The 21761-nt window shown below is 41.0% G+C and overlaps 1 protein-coding gene across 1 annotated transcript in view; it reads right to left on the reverse strand.

Annotated features, from left to right (window-relative positions):
- Nucleotides 1-21761, reverse strand: part of KCNH8 (potassium voltage-gated channel subfamily H member 8) — a 303346-nt gene that overhangs the window by 198038 nt on the left and 83547 nt on the right. The window contains exon 3 of the mRNA XM_006161869.1: nucleotides 4329-4562. Within this exon, the coding sequence (XP_006161931.1) occupies nucleotides 4329-4562 (234 nt within the window). The remainder of the gene's footprint in view (nucleotides 1-4328; nucleotides 4563-21761) is intronic.

Raw genomic sequence — 21761 nt, forward strand, 5'->3', positions numbered from 1 at the left:
ATTCCTTCAGGGCATTATGAAAGAAGGGGCTGCCTTTAGGTAGAGTAGACAGTAGACAGTTAGATTTCAAAACATAGGCAAGACGGGGGACTGGGCTTCTGCCAGAGGAAGGATTCCCTACTTTAACTTTCCTTTGGACTCAGCCCACAGTTGTATTTGCCATTCTGATTTGAGCATGTCTTCTTTCATGGCGAGTCTTTTTTTTTTTTTTAAGATTTATTTATTTTATTTTACTTACTTATTCATTTATTTTAATTTGACCAGAGAGAGACACAGAAAGGCAGGGACAGGGGGAGTCAGAAAGCAAGCCACCAGGTCCGGGACTCGAACCATTGTCAGTCACATGGGAGTGTCCAGTACAGTGCCTTTACCACCATGCCACCTGCTGGCCCCCTTCATGGTAAGTCTTATTAGACATCCTAAACCTGAAGTGCACTCTGCTCCACTTCACCAGGCTTGGACTGGATCATTAGAATCACAGACCTGGTAAGAAAGGAAGGGTGGCCTCATCCCCATTCTTTCTCTGAGGTCACAAGAGCAGCCTGGAGCAGCCATTGGGCAAAGCAGCTCAGTCTCTGAGTGTTGAAATGTGCCTCAAGAAGATGAAAGACAAATAGCTACTTTCTAAAGCATATTAAGAGAAAATGATCCTTGAAGAAAGATGCTCAGGGTCATAAGCATATTTTTAAAAACCAGAAATCCGGACACCCTGCTACGTATCCATAGGTGCCTCTAATAATCCATTTCAATTCCCTACAGCCAACAGTTACTAAGAAACTCCCACCTAATGAACACTGCTTGAGACTCGACGCTCCGGGCAGTGGGGATGTGTGGGTAAGTAATTCACAACCTCTGCCTTCAAAGGTCGCAGTTGCACATGGAGACAGATATTAACACAAATAGCTACAATACAGAGTGGTTAGCTGGGGACGACGGCAAGTCTCAATCACTTGTTACTGGACCAATTAGTTTGCTCAGACTGTCAGACAATTCCCCGTGACTGACCCAGTGGGAATGATGCCTTTGGAAATTTCTCCCATGTGTTTAAGGCTGCAGGCATCTTACAGAAACCTGGGCTGCTGAGAACTTCAGCAGGGTGTGCCCCCCCCCCCCCCAGGCTCTGTCCCTTTAGCCTAGCAAGCCTCCCAAGTCTCCATCCTTTGCTTTTCATACCTCTATTTGCCTCCTTGGTCTGGACTGACCTTTCTTTCTTTTTCTTTCTTTCTTTCTTTCTTTCTTTCTTTCTTTCTTTCTTTCTTTCTTTCTTTCTTTCTTTCTTTCTTCATTCTTCTTTCTTTCTCTTTTACTTTTTCTTTTTCTCTTCTCTCCTCTCCTCTCTTCTCCTTCCTTCCTTTTCTCTCTCTCTCTCTTTTTCTTTCTTCTTTTTCTTTCTCTATTTTTTCCTCCTTTCTTTCTTTCTTTCTTTCTTTCTTTCTTTCTTTCTTTCTTTCTTTCTATCCCTTCTCCTCCATTCTCCTCTCGGGATCTTGGGCATGCATGCACATGTGCTGGGCGTGAGTTTAAGCCACTGGGTCTGGGACTTGAACCGTGGTCGACTACATGGGAGTTCAGCGACTTAGCCATTATGCTAACTGCTGGTCCCGACCTGGACCTTTCTAAATGGTGCCATGTTTGGGTATTTTTAAGAGGCTTCAGACACTCAGCAGGTGGTATGGTGGTTAAGGTGCTGGCTTCTCGCCACTGACTGCCGTTCGAGTTTTGGAACTGGTGGCTTGAACATCATGCCAGGTGCGTGTATATGCATACCCCAGATTCTGAAAAGAGAATGGAGGAGAAGGAATTGTGGCCTGGGGATGACTCTGGGGGGGGGGGTTAATTCTCATTTCCTTCTCACTATTTCTCTCTCTCTGTCTCTCTCCAGCGAATGTACATGCCCTATGACAAAAACCTAAAAAAAATAAAGAAGAAGACACTCAAATGGATTTGGAGTGACCTACACCTAGTCTGAGAAGGACGAGTCTGGAGTCAGCAGGTATTTCAGACAAAGGATATCCTTCTCCTTTTGTTCTTCCAGATGACGGTTTGTTACTCCCTGCCAGTCTGCGTTCTCAGCAACATTCTCTGTTTTTTTCCACCGCAGGCCCTCTTTTCAGTGATTGTGGTGTAATTTCATAGAGCTGGAGTCTTTTTTTGTCGTATCAGACTTGCTGTGTAGGCCTTTCTGTTGTCCCCGAGAAGGTACAATGGTCTGGGCTATGTCCCTGGTGCCAACGAATTGGGGTATCCTGTCCCAGAGGAGGGTTCGCTAATTCCCCGCGACTCTCATGTATTCCCAATCCACAAGACCAGGGAATGTATCCCAAAGGCAAATGATTTCCAAAGGTTTCTATGTGCAGGTCCCTTTTCTCTCACTGATATTTACATCAACATCTCAAGATACTAAGAGTAAGCGATAGAGACCAGAGACACCGCCAACCATCTGGGAAGCACAAGGCAATCTACCTCAAGAAAGAATTACTCGCCCAAAATGTCGATAGTGAAAGGTTGAGAAATCCTGCACTAGAGTACAACTTAAGTATGGTTATAGAAAGACTTAAAAAATGAGGGAGGACATTGAAGAGAAAAATAGAGAGGGAAGGCATTTATGAGACAAAGAAGTGGGTTACTGAATGTTGAGGGATACCTTTACAGTATCGTCAACTGGATGGTATGAAATGTACACATGTGGGAATTTTCACTTTGCAAGTTAAGTAACGTGATTGAGTGTATAAAAGAAATTGAAATAATAATAAATAATTTTAAAAATTAAAAAAAAACTTACACTCAGAAAAAAAGAAAGACCTAAATATACAGTGACTCAGACAAGCTAGAAATGCACAGCATTTGCGTATGTCTGGGTGGGAAGGTGGATCTGTGACAGTCAGGTTGCTACATGGTTGAAGTTGGTTTTCCAGCCCTGCCTTAACTTTCAGAGCCATGTGCATTAGTTTGCTAGGATTACTATAAAAAATACCATAGTCTGGGTGGGTGGCTAAAATAATATAAATCTATTTCCTGAGGGTTTGGGGCGCTCAAGGTCTAAAGTAAAGGATCTGGCGTGTTCGGTTTGTCCTGAGTCCTCTCTCACTGGCTCGCAGATAGCTGGGTCCTGTGTCCTCAGAAAGCCTTTCCCCTGTGTGCACAACCTGGTGCCTTTTGTCTCATGAGGATGTTTGTCATAGTGAATTAGAGCTCTACTTTTTGGGCCTTATTTAACCTTAATTACTTCTTTAAAGGCCTATCTGTAAATGCAGTCTCATTGTGGTTTAGGGTTTCAATACATGAGCTTGGGTGGACACAATTCTGTCCGTAATACCATGGAAGATGGGAAGGATGAAATAAGAGAGCAGATGATTTCACTCAGGAATTCTATCCACAAGCTGCTTATATCATTTCTTCATGCGTATTATTGGCCCAAAACTTAGTCACCTGCCCAACCTAGCTACAAAGAGAGTGGGGAGAATATATTTTCTAGCGTGGTAGCCACACACTGATGCGAAACTCAAGGAGTTTTGTAACTCAAAGATAGTAGGCACGTTCTTAAAGAGAAGCTTTGGCTACTGGAAAAATGATGGTTTTACTAATTTTTAATTTAGCATTTCCCCAACATACAGCCCCTTGGGTTCACTCCAACTACCAGAGCTGATACTGCTGATACCGCCTCCCACACAGGAGCCAAGTGCTGTAGATGCTATCTCCACTTCTAGATCCTTCCATTTAGAAGACAGTAACAAAACTGCAGTCAAGAAAACGCTTAATGTTTCCCCAGAGGCAAATTTACTTTACCCGGAGACACTGTGGGTCGGTCACCTGTGTTGTCTTTAGAATTTAAGAGAGTGGTGAAAAAAGCTCTGTGGCCAGGGGATGGGCAGAGAAAATGCATATGCTGATTTCTTTAAATTAATTAATTAGTCTTTTTCTGTCAGTGAGCACTGAAGTCTCTATCCTTAATGACTGGGATTGAGATGCAGTTATTAAACGCACAATACTTGAAAACGTATCCCTGGAAAAAGGATTGTGTGTTAGTTAATCTATGAACAACAATTATATGTAATATCTATCTTAGGAATGACCACAACTGAATAGCTATATACTTTAGGTTAACTTAGCCAGTGTGTTGATATTGAATAGTTGCATTCCTAATGCTAAATTCCTAGGCAGTTTATGCTTCTACTGGCTACCCCAAGGCCATCATCCACACCATTTGTGGACCTTCCATATTGATGTGAAATACCATGAAGCCTCAGTGGGAGTTATGAAGCAATGACTAAACGGTAGAAGGTAGCCTCGTCCAACTCTCCCGTGAGGACCGAAGGAAGCCAACTCACCGTTCTTCTTGTAGAACATAATTTCTCCCTTGAATTCTGTCTTTTCCTCCAGTGATTTTTCTATCTGAAGCATCAGTTGCTCATTGGTTTCAACCCCAAATAAGAACTTGCAGCTGCAGCTCTTCTGCATGACTTCAGTCCGGGCAAATCCAGCAAGTTCGCAGAAGCCATCCGAGCAGTAGACTATGGGGAAACCCTTAGCCACCTGGGCGTTGGCAAGGATGAAGTTGCTATCTGCAGGAAAACAAGAAACGGAGAGACTAAGCAAACGAGAGAAACTTTTTAAAAAAACACAATTTCCATAAGAAAATATAAGCACAGGTGTTGAATTCACATGCATAAAATGCATGACCTGATGTACGTGGGGCGAAAGAGACACTCCAAAACAGAAAAGTGCATTTAGCGCAGAACATGGATTAAACTCTGACTTTGGCTTGCATTTCAAAACACCCAGCGGAGGAGCCACAGTGTTCACTGGTCTGCTTTGGGGCACTTACATGTGTTTGGCAGTAAAGGATGCTTTTGTGCATGGCTTCTGGTTCGTAGCCTACATCAGCCATGTAAATTTGTAAGTAAACTTGAACAATTTACTCAAGCACTCTCAATCCATTTCCCTAGATCTGACTTCCCCAAAAGCAGAAATTGAGACTAAGATCCTAGTCTAAGTAGTTTGAGAGGTGACTCCAGGTAATAAGCAAGAGTGGAATTTCCACAGGCAAGGGAGGAAAGGCAAGACAAGGTAATTTAAAAAGGGATTTATTGCTGGGCCAGGAGGTGGCATGGTGGTTAAGGCGCCAGACTCCCACATGGCCGACCTGGAGCTGGGGGCTTGAACATCACGTTGGGTGCGAGGAGAACAGAGGAGAAGGTATTTTCCCTTTCTTTCTCTGATGAGCTCATGCATTTTATGGCAAAAACCAAAAACCAAACACCAAACACATAAAACTAAAAAAAAAAAAAAAAAAAAAAGGGAGGGCAGAGGTCTATCCTTATTGCCAACTGGGGATGGATGGATCACACAGGAATCTGAGAAGTGACTGTGCAGGACACAGTTCAAAATCTTTCTACGTAAGGAAGAGAAAGCAGGAGTGTTTGTCTACCAGTGTGTACACCTCATTGGCCAAAGATCACTGGGGGGGGGGGGGGGGCAACTTCTGACCTAAACACTTGAGCTAAGCACACTCTCCAGAGATGACTTTGGAGACCTTGCTGCTCAAAACTGAGGTGAAGAAAGGGCATGATGGCAAGGCACTGACAGGCAGTGGTACGAGCCTAACAAGGTTACATACGCTATAGAGGTGTTGTCAGGATTAAGGAGACCACGTATACCATGTGCTTAGTAACGTGTCTTGCATACGTCAGTACTCAGTGTTAATTATTATTGGCCATAGCTCTATGGGTATTATATTAATAAACAAGAATTAGAGGGGCATTAACTATAATAGCTATTATAAAGTGCTTAGAGATAACCCCTGGAGGAGAGACACAGTTTTATTCAAAGAAGGTTCATGCGGGGTGCGTTTTTTGAGAGTTACTTTGAAGGATGAATACAAAGTTTATAGGAAAGAAAAAGATGCCTGTTGGAGATGAATCAAGATAAAGCTTCTGTAAAACTTGTCGGTGGGCGACGTTCAGGTTAAGGATAAATTAGGAACTCTTGTGAAATCATTCATTTATTCACACATGAAACTCTTGCTGGACACTGAGTATTCTGACCCTATTCGAGGCTGGGATTTTTAAGTTATTTATTTCATTTCATTTCTTATTATTATTTTAAAATTCTCTAGAGGGCACGTGTGCTCACGAGAGAGAGACAGAGAGAGAGAGAGAGGGAAAATGAGAAAGCAAGTTGCCAGGTCCAAGACTAATTGCAGTCATTCATGTGGAAGTCCAGCACCTTAAGCACTGTGCCCCAGGCTGGCCCACGGCTAGACTGATAACAAAATAAAAATAGAAAAAAACTATAGGACATGTCTTTAAATAAATAAGGCAGGTTTCAATATTGTATGTTATTATATGAATTATTTGAAATATATATAAACAAATGAAAGAGTTATATATACCTAAAAATAAATGGAATAGGTAAGAGAAACTCCTATTTTTACCATATACCCTACTGTACTCTTAATTTTACACCATAGGCTTTATATAGTGCCTATTTTATTAAAAATTAGTTTTAGTTAGCTTTATTTATTTATTTATTTTAATTTGACCAGAGAGGGACAGAATGGGGGAGGGAGAGAGAGAGAGAGAATGAAAGTGAGAAAACAAGCTGCCAGGTCTGGGACTTGAACCATAGTTGGCCATGTGGGAGTCCAGCGCCCTTAGCCACCACGCCCCTGCCAGCCCTATAGTGCCTATTTGAAAAAGAGTATGTTTGAAAGGTGTGCAGCAGATAGCCTATTTTGCATGCCATAAAAAAGGAAGAACTCTACCCACTCCTCTATGACCAGTAAGGCAAGCACTGAAAACCTTCCCATGAGTTTCCACATCTTCCTTTAAACTTACTGCTGTCTCCATAGTCCACCATCAACCCGCAGAATCTGTCCACTTCGCTCAGTTTTGCTCCAGTCAGCCCTTACCTCCAGAGCCCCAACTGCTCTGCTAGATCTGCATCCTGCCTCAGCTACGCTGGCTTTTCTACCCTCCAAATCCCTCATTCCCTTTGAAAGGCAAGGCTGAAGAACCGCACTAGAAAACCTTCCATTACACATTGTTGCAAAGCCATGGGAGTGAATTAGATTGCCCTAGACTAACAGTTACCTTCCTCACCTTTGCAGAGTGGTTTACTGACTGTATAGCACGTATTGCACTTTGGTCCAGGAATACAACACAGTTTATTAGATGCAATCCCTGTCCTTCCTTAAAGAAGACCATCCTGAGCCTGTGAGAATTTCCAACAGAGTACAGAGAGGGACACCCATTTACTGGTCCTGTGGTCTCAGGCTTGCCAACTTGGCACAGCTTCGAGTTACTCTCTAACCATAATGCACGTCTCTGTGTTGCTCCATTTTAAAATTTTGGCTGAGAGATTGCTTAGAAAATGCAAATGCATAGGATTGGCAAAGAACTCAAGCATCCTGTAAAAAACTTATAATGTGCTTTCACAAGCCATTTTTCAGTTGGACTGCTAACATGTTTATTGACTTTCTATTATGCGATAATGCCAGGTGACATGGTTCTCCTACCTGGTGGTTGTTCAGGGGTTGTTCCAGAAGAAAACATAGTCTTTGACTCTAGGAAAATTATAATTTAACTAGAGAAATACACAATTATAAACAACATAAGACTCAGCATGTAAATGTCAAAGCCATGGCATACAGGTAGTTAATACTGCCAGAGTTGAAACACAAAACCTAAGCTTTGAAAATGGTGAGTTTGAAATAAGACAAAAATGAAGAGGACTTATCGCAAGTCCTGGGAGGTTAGGAGCATATGTTTGGAAAGACTGAGCTCAGAGAATGAATGGGAAAACAGGAATTGGAATGAGAGAGAATAAACATTGCATTTCGTCCTTGAGGTCAGTTTCTCATTGCTTATATAGCTACAACTATATAAGTCTTGTTTCTATTTATCTGATATACCTTTGTCCATCTCCTATTTTCAGGCCCACTAAGGATTTATGTTTTAGCTGAGTATTGCATGCTGCACGTATCCAAATTATTTAAAAGCACATTGTGGGGCCGTAGCCCAGCTAGCTCAGTGGGTAGAGCATGAGACTCTAAAAAGAATACTGTGAAATACATCCTTCAACCTAAATATATTTGCTTCTATTATTATTGCTGGGTTTCATTCTTTCTTTTTTTAAATTTATGTTTAATCACTGTACATCTTTACCTGGTACAACAGGGTTTTTCTCAGCATGAAGACAGCTCATGTTCGTCAAGCAGACATTATCATATACATTATTGACAGACAACGTTTCATTTTTGTCTGCTAAGTATTTTCCCCCTAATCCTCTCCCTCACATTCCCTACTTTTCACTCCCTGCTGTTCGGTCTCCAGTACCTGCAGTCACTGCTTTACCTTCCAATCTTTCAGTTTCTGCTACAGAGACCAGACACTCTCTATATATTTACATTACATCGTTTTTGTTTGTGCTTTCTCTTTACTGTGTGTGTTACTTTGCCCTTCCCAGTTTTAAAATGGAGGAAATATAACATACCTTTAAAAAGATTGTGTAATAATATATTAAGCCAACAATAAATACCAACAGACCCTTGTGCACGCCATGCAGTTTGCATTTCCTTCTTTCACAAAAGAGGAAAAGATCACTTGAATCTTTTGTTATAATTACTCAGACGTCACAGTTTTTACGCCTTACTTATATATCTTATGCAACATCTTACCGACTTTTTTTTTTTCCTATTTAAGGCACATACACTGGTATTTCATTCTGCACATTTCACAGAGAGGTGGGAGTGCTGGGTGATCAGACGCAACACCCACGTTGGTTCTCGTCCTGCGCTCATGAAGAATTAGAGACGCGGACACAAAAGAGGAAAGAAGAGCAGAGTTTATTATTAGAAAAGCAGGAAAAGTTTCCAGCATAGTGGAAGGGGGCCTGAATAGGTTGCCAAAGAGTGGCTGGAGGTGAGTTTTTATCACTTGGCTTTCTGATAAGGAAGTGGGTTTTAGAAAATGGTTGCATGGTAGTCTGAGTGACTTATTATGCTATTTTCTTGTGGGGTTAGCAGACCATAGGGTTCTGTACTTCTGGCTAGAATACAGTTACTAAATAGGAACTGTTGCTCTGTTGCCCCTGTCGCGACAGTTACTGTCAGTCTCAGTGCGACCAACTTTTGGCTGCAAAAACTTAGCCACTGTGACTCCATCTTGAGTCTTAGCCTGTCTGTGCACTCAGTGTCCTTGTCTCCTACCTTATTAGCAAGGAGTCATAAGTCCTTTAGAGACATGTAAAAGGGGCGTGCATTGTGCATTAATCAGACCATAGAGGGAAAACACAGAGACTTCACGAAAAAGAAAAACACGGCGACTTCCTTTTGGGTCCTTTTGGGCCCTTATCCCGTCTATCTATTAAGTGAGGTCTAACTCCTATCTCATCAGCAACTTGCTTCTTAATGAATTTCCTTAGTATCTTTATAATTGGACATAAGATAAAAGACCAGTCCTTCAGAACTAAAAGCCTCTGAAAAAGATGCAGAAGGATTCACCAAGTGTTCTGACCTTTGTTTCAATGAAGGATTCTAGTGTGACAGGGACAGTTAATTATTATTTTTTTTTTTGCAAGTACCCTGCGGGGGGGGGGGAGGGGAGTAAAAAAAATAAAAAGCCATGTGTTTAGCCTTTCTGTTTATATTTAGAACTTGTCCTCAAAATGTAATTGCATTTCAATTCCACAGACAATTTAGTGGCACTCTGTGCTTCATAAAGCTTAGTGGACCCACTCTATGAATGGGCCTTCTGTGTGAGAAAGAGAAGCTCCTCTGGCTCAGCTATCTGCTCGGAAACATATGCTCTTCTGAATACCAGTCCTGAAATCCTAAAGAAGAAACATGACATTTACTGTAGAATGATAGAAAACAAAGCCTCTGGCATAATTATTCCACACTCGTCATGGGCATATCACTGTCCGTGCATACGCTAAGGGTATTTAACCTTCTAAGGAATCAATTACGCATATGTGATATGCATCGAAATGCCAGGAGGCTTTTCTCTGTTTCTAGGTCATCCTTTCGTGGATATTCAGTTTGAAAGTGACAGTGAGTAGTCAGATCTAAATACATTCACACGTTAGGCAGTCGACTATTTATCTAAATGCTTCCTTAGCCTAAAGCTTTCGTGGATCATTGGACAGACTCTCAGGATTAGGAGAGACCGCGGTCATTTTGTCTGACCTCTAACAGAGAGAGCTATGTTCCCATTCACATGGAGATGGACCTTCCCTGTTAACCTCTCAGGCACAGAGGAGATGGGGGTAGATACAGAAAGGCACAGAAGATGAGAAAGGCAAAGACCAAGAAGAGGAAAAGGAGAACAAGAAAGGGGAGAGAGAAAAAGCAAGCATTGATTTACTATTAACTCCTTCCTTTTAAAATTTTTTTTCCTTTGTTTTTTAAAAATTTGTCCTGAGGGCATGTGTGCTCACTGGAGCAAGAGATAGGAGAGAAAGAGAGAGAGAGAACCTACCCACGGGGAATGGTCACACGCAATCTCTTCCATTTCCCTTTTCCATTTCTCCCTCCTTTCTGGATTTTGGACACATGCGCACAAATGCCTGGAGTGTTGTTTGAGCCCCCAGGTTCAGGATGTGAGCGCATGTGTGGGATGCAGCTGCTTCAACTACCATGCCAAACTTTCATCTTTGTACGCGTCCCACTTTTCAAGTGAGAACAGAGGTGAAGAAATGTAGTTTCCTGTCCGAAATCTAAACCTAAGGATTACAACTGGTCTCCATGACCGGCGCGGTTTACTATACCACGTGCTCTCTCTGTAAAGAAGTGACTTGAACTCTTCCACCAGGACAAGCGGGTAAGTTGTAGAAAAATATTTTTACCTATTCAAGTCTCCAAAGAGCCCAAAGCCACAGCTTTTTCTCTATTGAGATCACGCAGCAAAGTTCATTGATGAGGTTTCCTAAGCCAGTCCAGGTCTCTCAGTTCCTTTACGTCACTTTTATCTCCTGCAGAAAGTCAGGGTTTCAACTCTGGGTAGAATATGGCTCGGCATAGCCACACCCTCCCGGCCTGCAGCCTCCAATACTTCAAGGCAAGCGTCTCGGTTCCCACGATTGTAACTCCAGATCAGCCCTCGGGAACCACCCAAACCAACAGGTCATTGATAGACACTGACTTGGCACAAAAGAGAAGCTTGTACGGCTTTATCTCTTACTGCCCGTTAGGAAGCGTAGACTTTGGTCCAAATCTTTATATCTGAAGAAAGCCTCTTTCAAAGCCAAACCTTAAGTTCTGTAAGCAAGTACTCATACTAGCATACATGAGTACTAGTACTCATACTAGTACTCAGATGAGGGAGATACAGGTCACACACACACACATACACACACGCACACATACACACCTGGTGTGTCCCCTAAGCCACTGTGTCCAGAGATTTGAACTGTGCAGTTGGCCACGTGGGATCCAACATGAACTTTTAAACTGGCCTTATGAGTCGCCCTACATCTTTGAATTACCTTTGTACACAGGCTCAATGAAAAAAACATTTGTATCCCTGAGATAGTGCACACAGTCATCTCCGGGGGTTACATTATTCGGCCACCTTGTAGAATATTAATGTCTGTGACTTTAAAATATTTAAATGATCTTTGCACTTTATATTGATTTTAGGGAGCTTAATTGTATCACTTCCAAGTATGATGGCATGTTTATTGGATTAATGGCCCTGGCTGCAAGCTAAAGTTCTCGGCATGTCTGCTGCCAAAATACAAGGCTACTTGAATTTGAGGACTTTCCTACGTTTATTTTGAAAATTGATGAGAAGTTTGTGAAGAGTTTCACACAAGACTCTGACTTACCCTTATTTAGCGTCAAGCTTCAAATTGTCATATTGCCTGACTGAAGCTGGGAGAGGACCGTAGAGGTTATTATGGATCCTCGGGCCAGCAGATAGCGTAGCAGTTACCTCGCTGGACTCCCATATGTCTGACTGCAGTTCAAGCCCTGGGCCCAGTGGCTTCAAAATCATGCCATGTGGGCGTATACGCATGTGTGCCCAAGATTCAGGGAGGACAATGGAGGAGAAGGGATGGTGGTGTGGCCATTCCCCCCTAGGGGGTGATTTCTCATTTTCCCTCTTACCCTCTCTCCTTCTGGTGAATGCATGTGCTCTCAGACAAAAACTCATGCCTGTTCTCTAATCTGTTCATCTCCCTCTACGATATTCTCATCAGGCATTGTACAGCCTGTGCACCGCTCCACTAGGGGTTGGTGATATGATGCCAGGACTGAGAAGGTGCTAGCCTAACTCGCAATGCAACCCACACTGGTCCTTGGTCTTAGTCCCTGATAATCTTTGCAAATAAAATCATCTCTATCACATGCCTGCTTTAAATTCTTTAAAGGTTTTCCATTGCACCTGGAATGAGCTCCAAACTCCCTCCAGCCCAGTCTGCAACACCCGCCTGAGATGGCGTTGCAGAGTTAACACGGAGTAGCTCTCCAGATCGTGCAGGGATGGGAAGTCTTGGTAAGGGCTCTGGGCTCCACTCAGTGTCATAGATGTCACCCTGGAGTGTTTTCACTCAAGGAATGACTGCTCTGACTTCTAGAATGAAAGAGCCACTTGAAGAATTCTATCAAGAAGAGCAAGCTCCAGACCAGGACAAGTTAGAGGTTCTCTAAATTGGCCATAAAGAAAGATGAAATCATTTTGGATATGGTGAAAAGTGGTCAGATCTGAGGTATCTCTAGAACAAGCTGAAAAGACTGGTCTATGGATTCAGTTGTATTGAGAGACAGAGAGAAAGAAGAAATGTAAGGATGACATCAATGTTTTGCTAAAAAAAAAAAAGAAAAAGGGTAGAGATGCATTTGGGAAAAAAATGAAAACAAAAGGAAACCCTGCAAGTTTGAGGTATTTCATAAATTCGATCTGAGGGGTGCTAAGTTTTAGCACCCAAGAGAGAATGGGCAGCTGAGTAAATGCGTCTAAGTTTAAGGACATTCTTTATTCTGTATATAGAAATTGGGAGTTAGCAGGAACTAGATAATTTAGGGAGTGTTGAAACAGAGAAAAAAATAAAGTCTGAATACTGAATCAGACAAAATGGTTGAAATTGACAAAATATGAATACACCATCAAATAATTGGAAAGAGTAGCCAAGAACATAGTAGAATATTAATGTCTGTGACTTTAAAATATTTAAATGATCTTTGCACTTTATATTGATTTTAGGGAGCTTAATTGTATCACTTCCAAGTATGATGGCATGTTTATTGGATTAATGGCCCTGGCTGCAAGCTAAAGTTCTCGGCATGTCTGCTGCCCAAATACAAGGCTAATTGAATTTGAGGACTTTCCTACGTTTATTTTGAAAATTGATGAGAAGTTTGTGAAGAGTTTCACACAAGACTCTGACTTACCCTTATTTAGCGTCAAGCTTCAAATTGTCATATTGCCTGACTGAAGCTGGGAGAGGACCGTAGAGGTTATTATGGATCCTCGGGCCAGCAGATAGCGTAGCAGTTACCTCGCTGGACTCCCATATGTCTGACTGCAGTTCAAGCCCTGGGCCCAGTGGCTTCAAAATCATGCCATGTGGGCGTATACGCATGTGTGCCCAAGATTCAGGGAGGACAATGGAGGAGAAGGGATGGTGGTGTGGCCATTCCCCCCTAGGGGGTGATTTCTCATTTTCCCTCTTACCCTCTCTCCTTCTGGTGAATGCATGTGCTCTCAGACAAAAACTCATGCCTGTTCTCTAATCTGTTCATCTCCCTCTACGATATTCTCATCAGGCATTGTACAGCCTGTGCACCGCTCCACTAGGGGTTGGTGATATGATGCCAGGACTGAGAAGGTGCTAGCCTAACTCGCAATGCAACCCACACTGGTCCTTGGTCTTAGTCCCTGATAATCTTTGCAAATAAAATCATCTCTATCACATGCCTGCTTTAAATTCTTTAAAGGTTTTCCATTGCACCTGGAATGAGCTCCAAACTCCCTCCAGCCCAGTCTGCAACACCCGCCTGAGATGGCGTTGCAGAGTTAACACGGAGTAGCTCTCCAGATCGTGCAGGGATGGGAAGTCTTGGTAAGGGCTCTGGGCTCCACTCAGTGTCATAGATGTCACCCTGGAGTGTTTTCACTCAAGGAATGACTGCTCTGACTTCTAGAATGAAAGAGCCACTTGAAGAATTCTATCAAGAAGAGCAAGCTCCAGACCAGGACAAGTTAGAGGTTCTCTAAATTGGCCATAAAGAAAGATGAAATCATTTTGGATATGGTGAAAAGTGGTCAGATCTGAGGTATCTCTAGAACAAGCTGAAAAGACTGGTCTATGGATTCAGTTGTATTGAGAGACAGAGAGAAAGAAGAAATGTAAGGATGACATCAATGTTTTGCTAAAAAAAAAAAAGAAAAAGGGTAGAGATGCATTTGGGAAAAAAATGAAAACAAAAGGAAACCCTGCAAGTTTGAGGTATTTCATAAATTCGATCTGAGGGGTGCTAAGTTTTAGCACCCAAGAGAGAATGGGCAGCTGAGTAAATGCGTCTAAGTTTAAGGACATTCTTTATTCTGTATATAGAAATTGGGAGTTAGCAGGAACTAGATAATTTAGGGAGTGTTGAAACAGAGAAAAAAATAAAGTCTGAATACTGAATCAGACAAAATGGTTGAAATTGACAAAATATGAATACACCATCAAATAATTGGAAAGAGTAGCCAAGAACATAGGAAGAGAATTAGGAAGGAGATCACGAAACCAGACAAACTAATCACCATGTTTCCAGGTCAATACTAACTGCATTCTGTGTTTTAAATATGATTTGCAGCATAGATTTTTGAATAAATCAATATAATCACGTTTGAGTCAAGGGATGCTGGGGAAGGCTTTAGTTTTGACATTGTACATACTCTAGCTAAAAGACGGGCCATAAAGATGCCTACATGGCTTCTCTGCCCCCTTTTCCTGCTTTGACTAAGTTCAACATGATGGGTGAGAAATCAAATGAGGTACTAGATAAGTCAGTGAGTCAAGCAAAAGTCTAATTACTTTGACTTCAAATGAATCTGTTTTTATCATAAATGCATGTTTTAACTATCAAACTAAGGCAGCCACATTTTAACGCATTAGAAAATCTAATAAATAACTAGATTGATAGGTAATATATATGTTTATATATGTGGGTGTAAAATAAAAATATATATAAACTCAACATTCTACTTTTCTCAATGACTGGTAATAACTTCAAGCTAGTTCCTAAAATCTTTTCCTGTTCATATTTTATTTTTAATTTATTTTTAAAGACATATTTAATTTAATTTATTATTGTCAATGTTTTTTATCTGACCAGAGAGAGAAAGAAAGAGAGGGAAAGTGAGAAAGCAAGCCACCAGATCTGGGACTCAGACCCCGGTTGACCATATGGGACTCCAGTGCCTTAACCACCATGCCACCTGCTGGCTCTCCTATTCATATTTTAAATCATTGTAATTATAATACAGCTATGATTGGGAAACAAATGCTTCACTTGCCATTATGCTGTGGCCAAGTTAATAAGTTCTATCCCATAAGACGTTCAGCTAAGTCGATTTGAAGGTATCAAGTAAGATATTTTTATTTCTACCACAAGACAGATGTGAGACATGCTCTCATCATGCAGGCCACAGGGAACCCTCTACCTTCTCCACACTGTCATTGCTATCTTTGTGTGTAATGTGATATCCCGAGCTGTGGCAGTCATTCCGTGATGTTGAGGCAAGAGGCTAGACACAGAAGAACTAAAGGCTAGGGGGGAAAGCCTGAATTTTAATGGCATTGTTGAAGATAGCAGTAACATTTATAGCCAGACATTCCTTCAGGTGAAAATAATAAAGTTCTCTTGTTCAAACCACTAGATGTTTGGGTTTTCTGGCACTGGAAGTTGAAATGATTTCTATCTGAAATGTACAACCCTGTGAATATTTTCCTGTGTGTAATAATAAATAGAACGGTGACATAAAAGCAATATAGAAAGGTTACTTAGATTGATCTCTCTTCTTGGAATTACATGTATTTTATGGACGCTTTCTAAGTTTATTCCTAAATAGATTTTAATGTTAGTAAAACTTGAAGCTAGTATTTTGAAACAGCGTCTGAAATATAAAAGACTGCAAGACACTCTCCTCCCACCCACAGCTACACAATTATTGATATCAAATTATTAAAGACTTGTACCAAATTCTGTAATTTCCAACAAAAGTCTGTTGCGGGAAAAACCCAAGATGAGTACTTCAAGCTATAAACGTATCCTTAGAGAAGCATGCGCCTAAGCCCTACCGTTTCCCCATCTATTTCACGGTGGACTGGAAGGTCAGAGGAAGGGAGGTGAGGTCATCGGTTCTTCCGCCTTTGCATTGCGTTCCTGTATTTGCAAGATGTATTCGCTCACATGTGGTTATTAAGTCACAAAGAGAGAGTTATTTTTCTACACAAATAAATTCTTAGCAAGGGGTCCAAATGTCTCCAAAAACAAAGACTTGAAATAATCTCTCTACTTCCTTTTTTTCCTTTTTATTTGTCATATCATTGTCTAGTTTACTATTTTCTCAGTCTAGAAGCAGGAAAACTATACTGTTTCATATATATATATTTTATATATATATTCGAAGCACCGTCACATAAAAGAGAAAGCAGTTTGTTTTAGGTTTGTCCAGAAAGCAGAAGCAGGGCCAGATGGACCTTACAAGGAAAGAGATTTAATTTGTGCATAAATATCGTTATTATTTTTAAGCCAGAGGTCAAGTGCACTTGCCAGAGAAAGAAGTACCCGGTGGGACCAATGGGACAGGGTCATGCCATGTTCCTTCCCTCCATTTCTCCATCTCAATGAACCTGGCTCCCTCTTGCAATGTTTAAACCAGTGAGCTACAGGGCTGGCATGAATACAGTTCTCTCTAGGAACTAAAGCTACCCAAAAGTATCAAGCTTCCTGAAATATGGAGAGCTTCCTGTTCCCAGGAGAACGCACACTGAGATGGCTAATTGACACTCAGATAGGAGGAACGTATTGCCAGGAGAAGCAGAACCTTAAACCAGATAGTTTCCAATGCCATATAGAAAATCAAATAAGTAATGTTGCCATGCTGTCTTAATTGTGTCCTAATCCCTGAATTATGAAGACTCTACTTCTAGATGTATGCCAAACCCGACTGCTAAACTTCTTGCCATAAGGTTCATAGACTATATGTAAATCTTATCTATATGTACCCCTTAGAATGGAGACTTCAGTCCTAATAGTCTGAAAAGGGAGTCTTTAATCACATCCCCCCCCTCAAGCAGTAGAGATATGATCGTGTTTTTTTTAGAATTATTTATTTAATTTTTAAATTTATTCATCTGTTTATTATTTTAATTTGACCAAAGAGAGACAGAGAGAGAGAGAGAGGAAATGAGAAAGCAAGCCACCAGGTCCAGGACTTGAACCGTGGTCGGCCATGTGGGAATGCCCAACGCCTTAACCACCATGCCACCTGCTGGTCCTGATATGATCTGGTTTTAACTGTGAAGCCAGTTATGCACTCACGGACATAGGCCCCGAATCTGTGCTAGCCCTTGATTCTGTTCTGTTCTGGGTCCTGCCGTGGCCCGTGTACTTTCATCTATGGGAGCTGATGTACCGATGGCACAGTCTTCAGTCTTGCTGTTCATCTTTGCTTCAAGTTCAGTCTGCAAAGTGCAGGATCTTCGTTTCCTAGTTTTATAGTTGCTTCTGTACTCAGAGTCCTGTAAACCAGGAGATCAGTGAACGCGCCAATATCCAACGCGCGTGCCCATGGTCATTGCCTTTATAGTCAGGTGTGTGCTCCTTTTGCTAGTGAAGTGGAGGGCTCTATAAGCCATCATGGCTTTTGCAGAGAATAACAAGCGTTGTCATGTATAATTCAGCACCTCATATCTCAAACAAAAGTCCCTGGTTTAAAGGGCCAGGTGAGGACTGAAATTTGGTCTGCACTTGGCTCACCAAACCATGAGCCTCAGGACTGGGCCAAATCTACTGGAGAAAGATGCCCATGTCTACTTCCTACAAAGACCATGGGCAGCTCTTAAAAGTGGCCTTAAAAGGATCTGGAGACTTGATTACTCAACAATAAAAATGACATTAAAACATCTATAGATGCCTCCCATGTCCTACCATCAAATGGCCAATCCTACGGGACTTGTAAATACTAATAATTTTCAGAGCAAAAGGGGAGCTAGCAGTTGGCATATTGGTTAAGGCTCTGGACTTCCAAATGGCCAACTGTGGTTCAAGTGCCAAATTTGGTGGCTTAAAACTCACGTCGGGTGTGAGTGCATGCATGCCCCAAATCCTGAGAGGTTATATGTGAATCAATGTAACATAAACAAGATTATGATAATAATAAAAAAGTTTTAGAAAATTTAAAAATAAAAAAGTTGGAAAAAAAATCCCAAGAGGAAAATGGAGAAGGGACTGGCGTGTTGATGAACTTGACCATAGAACTATGTTTACATCCTATAATCTCATTTTTTTAGCACAGGTGCTAAAATGCTGAAATATAAATAAATTAAATGGCTTCCTAGGACATTATTCTCAAAGAAGAATAATGAAGTCCAATTCAACAGAAGTTTTGAATGAACTTGGACAATTGCATTAAAATATTTTAGTGTAATATGTGGAAATTGTGTAAGACCTTGAAATCTATTGTATTACAGAAAGTTATTAATAATATCTATATCAAAAATTTATTTCTTGGGACCAGCAGGTTGTGCAATGGTTATGTTGTTGGACTCTTGCATGGCTGACCATAGTTGACCGGCAGCTAGAAACACACCAGGCGCATGTGTGTGCACCCAAAATCCCAAGAGGAGAATGGAGGAGAAGGAATTGGAGTGTGGCCATCCCCCTTGAGTGGTGATTTCTCGCTTTTTGTCTGTCTGTCTGTCTGTCTCTGTCTCTCTGCATGTGCCTTATAGCAAAAAAATCCATCTGGAAAAAAGAAAAAGAAAAAAATCTACTTCTTGGTCTTACTCAGTTTTTTCCTTTGGTCTTAGTTATCTACATCTAATCATGTTCTAGATGGATACCCATTAATGGAGATTGTTCCACTCCAAAGTTACAATTTGAGTAAACAATTTTGTGCACTTTCTCATCTTAAACTTACACCATAACTGCCTTTGCCAAATTCAGAAGAATGGGCATATAAATGGTTAGAGTATACTAGTTCTATCTAGTTTTCTACGAATCACAAAACATACAGTTTTCCTCAGTCTTTAGAGTCCCCCACACCCTTTATGTATCAGTTAACCAGGGTCCTCTTTCCCCACCTTCAGCTCACAAAAACAAACATCACACAGTGCTCATATCATGGTTTTCCTGACCACTCTCCTCTCCTGCAAAAGACACCACAGTGATTTACCTTCATATGGGAACAGGTTGAAAAAGAAAGTGAGTATAGGATGAAGGAAGAGAAGAGAAAGCATGCAGTATCAAGATAGGACCACCCACATCCTGGTTGTTTTTGTGGTTGTTATTAATCACAAAGTTGTGCATACCAGTCCCTGTCTATTCAGTTGGCAATTTCCTACACGGTTCAAAGAGAGCTCGATCCCTTCTGGGAAGTCCTTCCTAGCCTTGGTAGTCCAGATTGTTCGTTGTGGAGTGATGGAAGGAAATAGTCTCTGGAGAATATGCAGAGCCTTCCATCGAAGGTTGAAGGTCGAGGACTATGAAGCCATGTTTTGTCTGCCCCTCTCCTCCTTAGTGCCTCATCTCGATAAATAAACTGCATTTATTCACTGGCTTTTAAAAAATGATCTCTAACTAGAGGCGCTGTGTTGGAATATGTTTTTAAACAAATGTGTAATATCTACTTTCTTAGTGATGATATTGAAATCTATGCTGAGTGTAGTTTCAATTATGTTAATTCTCCTAAAATAACTGTTAAAAAATAATCAACTCAATGAGCATACACCTTAGCTACTGTCACTCTGGGAATGTGTAGAATGTGAGACTATCGAAAGGTTTTAAAAGGATTAACAGCTAGCATGTGTATTTTTAAGAAAATTCCGTTTACTTGATAATATTCTTTTTCTAGGCATAAAAGACGTACACAGATGATCACCCCATTCTTTTTACTCTTAAATACTGAACCATAAAAATTCAAGTACTGTAACTAACATCCAGGTACCTATCATCCAGCACTAGTGAATATTATTGGGTTGTCAGCAAAGTCATGATGCACGTTTGCATAGAAAAAAATACATCGAAGCATTAATGGGACAAAGAAATGTGGTATTATCTGTTGAAGATATTTTATAGTTTCATCAACTGGACTAGGGAGAAATGTTCACCTGTTGAAGTATTTATTTTGTAAGCTAAATAATGTGTTTGAATGTATAAAATAACATAAATAAAAAATTTTAAAAAATAGGATTAAAACATTCAAAAAATTTCAAAAAAAAATAGAAAAAAATACATCATGACTTTTCTGACAACCCAATAACATGTTTTCATGCTCGTTCTTTCTTTTTCTCTTTCTTTCTTTCTTTTTTTTGGTTTGGAGAAATTTTTGCTATAGCGCATGTACTCGTCAGAGAGACAGAGAAAGATAATAAAATAGAAAGCAAGAAATCACACCCTGGGGGATGGCCATGCCACAGTCTCTTCTCCTCAATTCTCCTCTTAAGATTTTTGAGCACGCACACACATAAACCCAGAGTGAGTTTCAAGCCACCAGGGCAGGGACTCGAGCCATGGTCAGCTATGAGGGAGCCTAGCACCTTAACCGCCACGCTATCTGCTGGCCTGTCCTTATTTGTTTTGAGTTTCACAATATTGCAGATGCAGTTGACAGCCTGTCCTCAATTCTAGTCCCTCTCATTTTTCCCCGAGGATACAGATGTATGCTCCGGAAGCATAGCTAATATCGAAGAGGGCATGTATCCAGCTCACCTCTGTTTTTCTATTTTCATCACATTTTCTGTGTACCAACAACACACATAAATGTTTCCTGTGTTTACAAAATTTACATAAGCCATATCATTCTTTCTGCTCTCCTCGCCAGCATCCTCATGGATAATGATACATCTAATTGGTTTATTTTGCTACTAAGCTGTAGACACACACCACGGTCTGTCTATCCATTTCTCTATGGAAGGGTACAAAACTTCTTTTCTTCCTTCCTTCCTTCCTGTCTCCCTTCTTCCTCCTTTACTCTCTCTTTTTCTCTCCCCCGGCTCTTTCTCCATTTTCCGTCCTTTTTTCTCCTGCAATAAACAAAACATCAAAGCACAGCAACAACGGCCAGTTTCTCCAAGTTCACTGTAAGCATTATAACCAGCAAAACTACTGCATGTATTTTGGAAAATACATATCCAGTAACGAAGTAATGAATCAATTCACTTTTTGTTTCCTAGGTACACGTGACAAATGATGCCAGCAACTCTTCTGCTACAGTGATTAAAAAGCCTTTCACTTACTATTGTACCCTACAACAGGCACCCACTCAGTGTGTGACAGTAACAATATCAGATCAAAGCTGTTTTCAACAGTATCGAGAGGTAATGGCACCGGACAGAGATGGGAACCATTCAAAATATCAAGGCATGCAGTGTGAAGCTAAGAAGCCAGTAGAATTTTTAGTCAAAACATCAAAAACTGGCCTGGCACTACTGATAAAGGAGGTATTTATGTCAAAGAATGAAAAACTGCCCATTTGTAGGTCAAATATGTGCCATGCATGAAAACAGGCTGTTCTCATGCGTTCTGAATGTAGCTTCAGCAG

Source organism: Tupaia chinensis, unplaced genomic scaffold (assembly GCF_000334495.1).
Source record: "Tupaia chinensis unplaced genomic scaffold, TupChi_1.0 Scaffold139389_1, whole genome shotgun sequence".
In the NCBI taxonomy this organism is placed as follows: domain Eukaryota; kingdom Metazoa; phylum Chordata; class Mammalia; order Scandentia; family Tupaiidae; genus Tupaia; species Tupaia belangeri.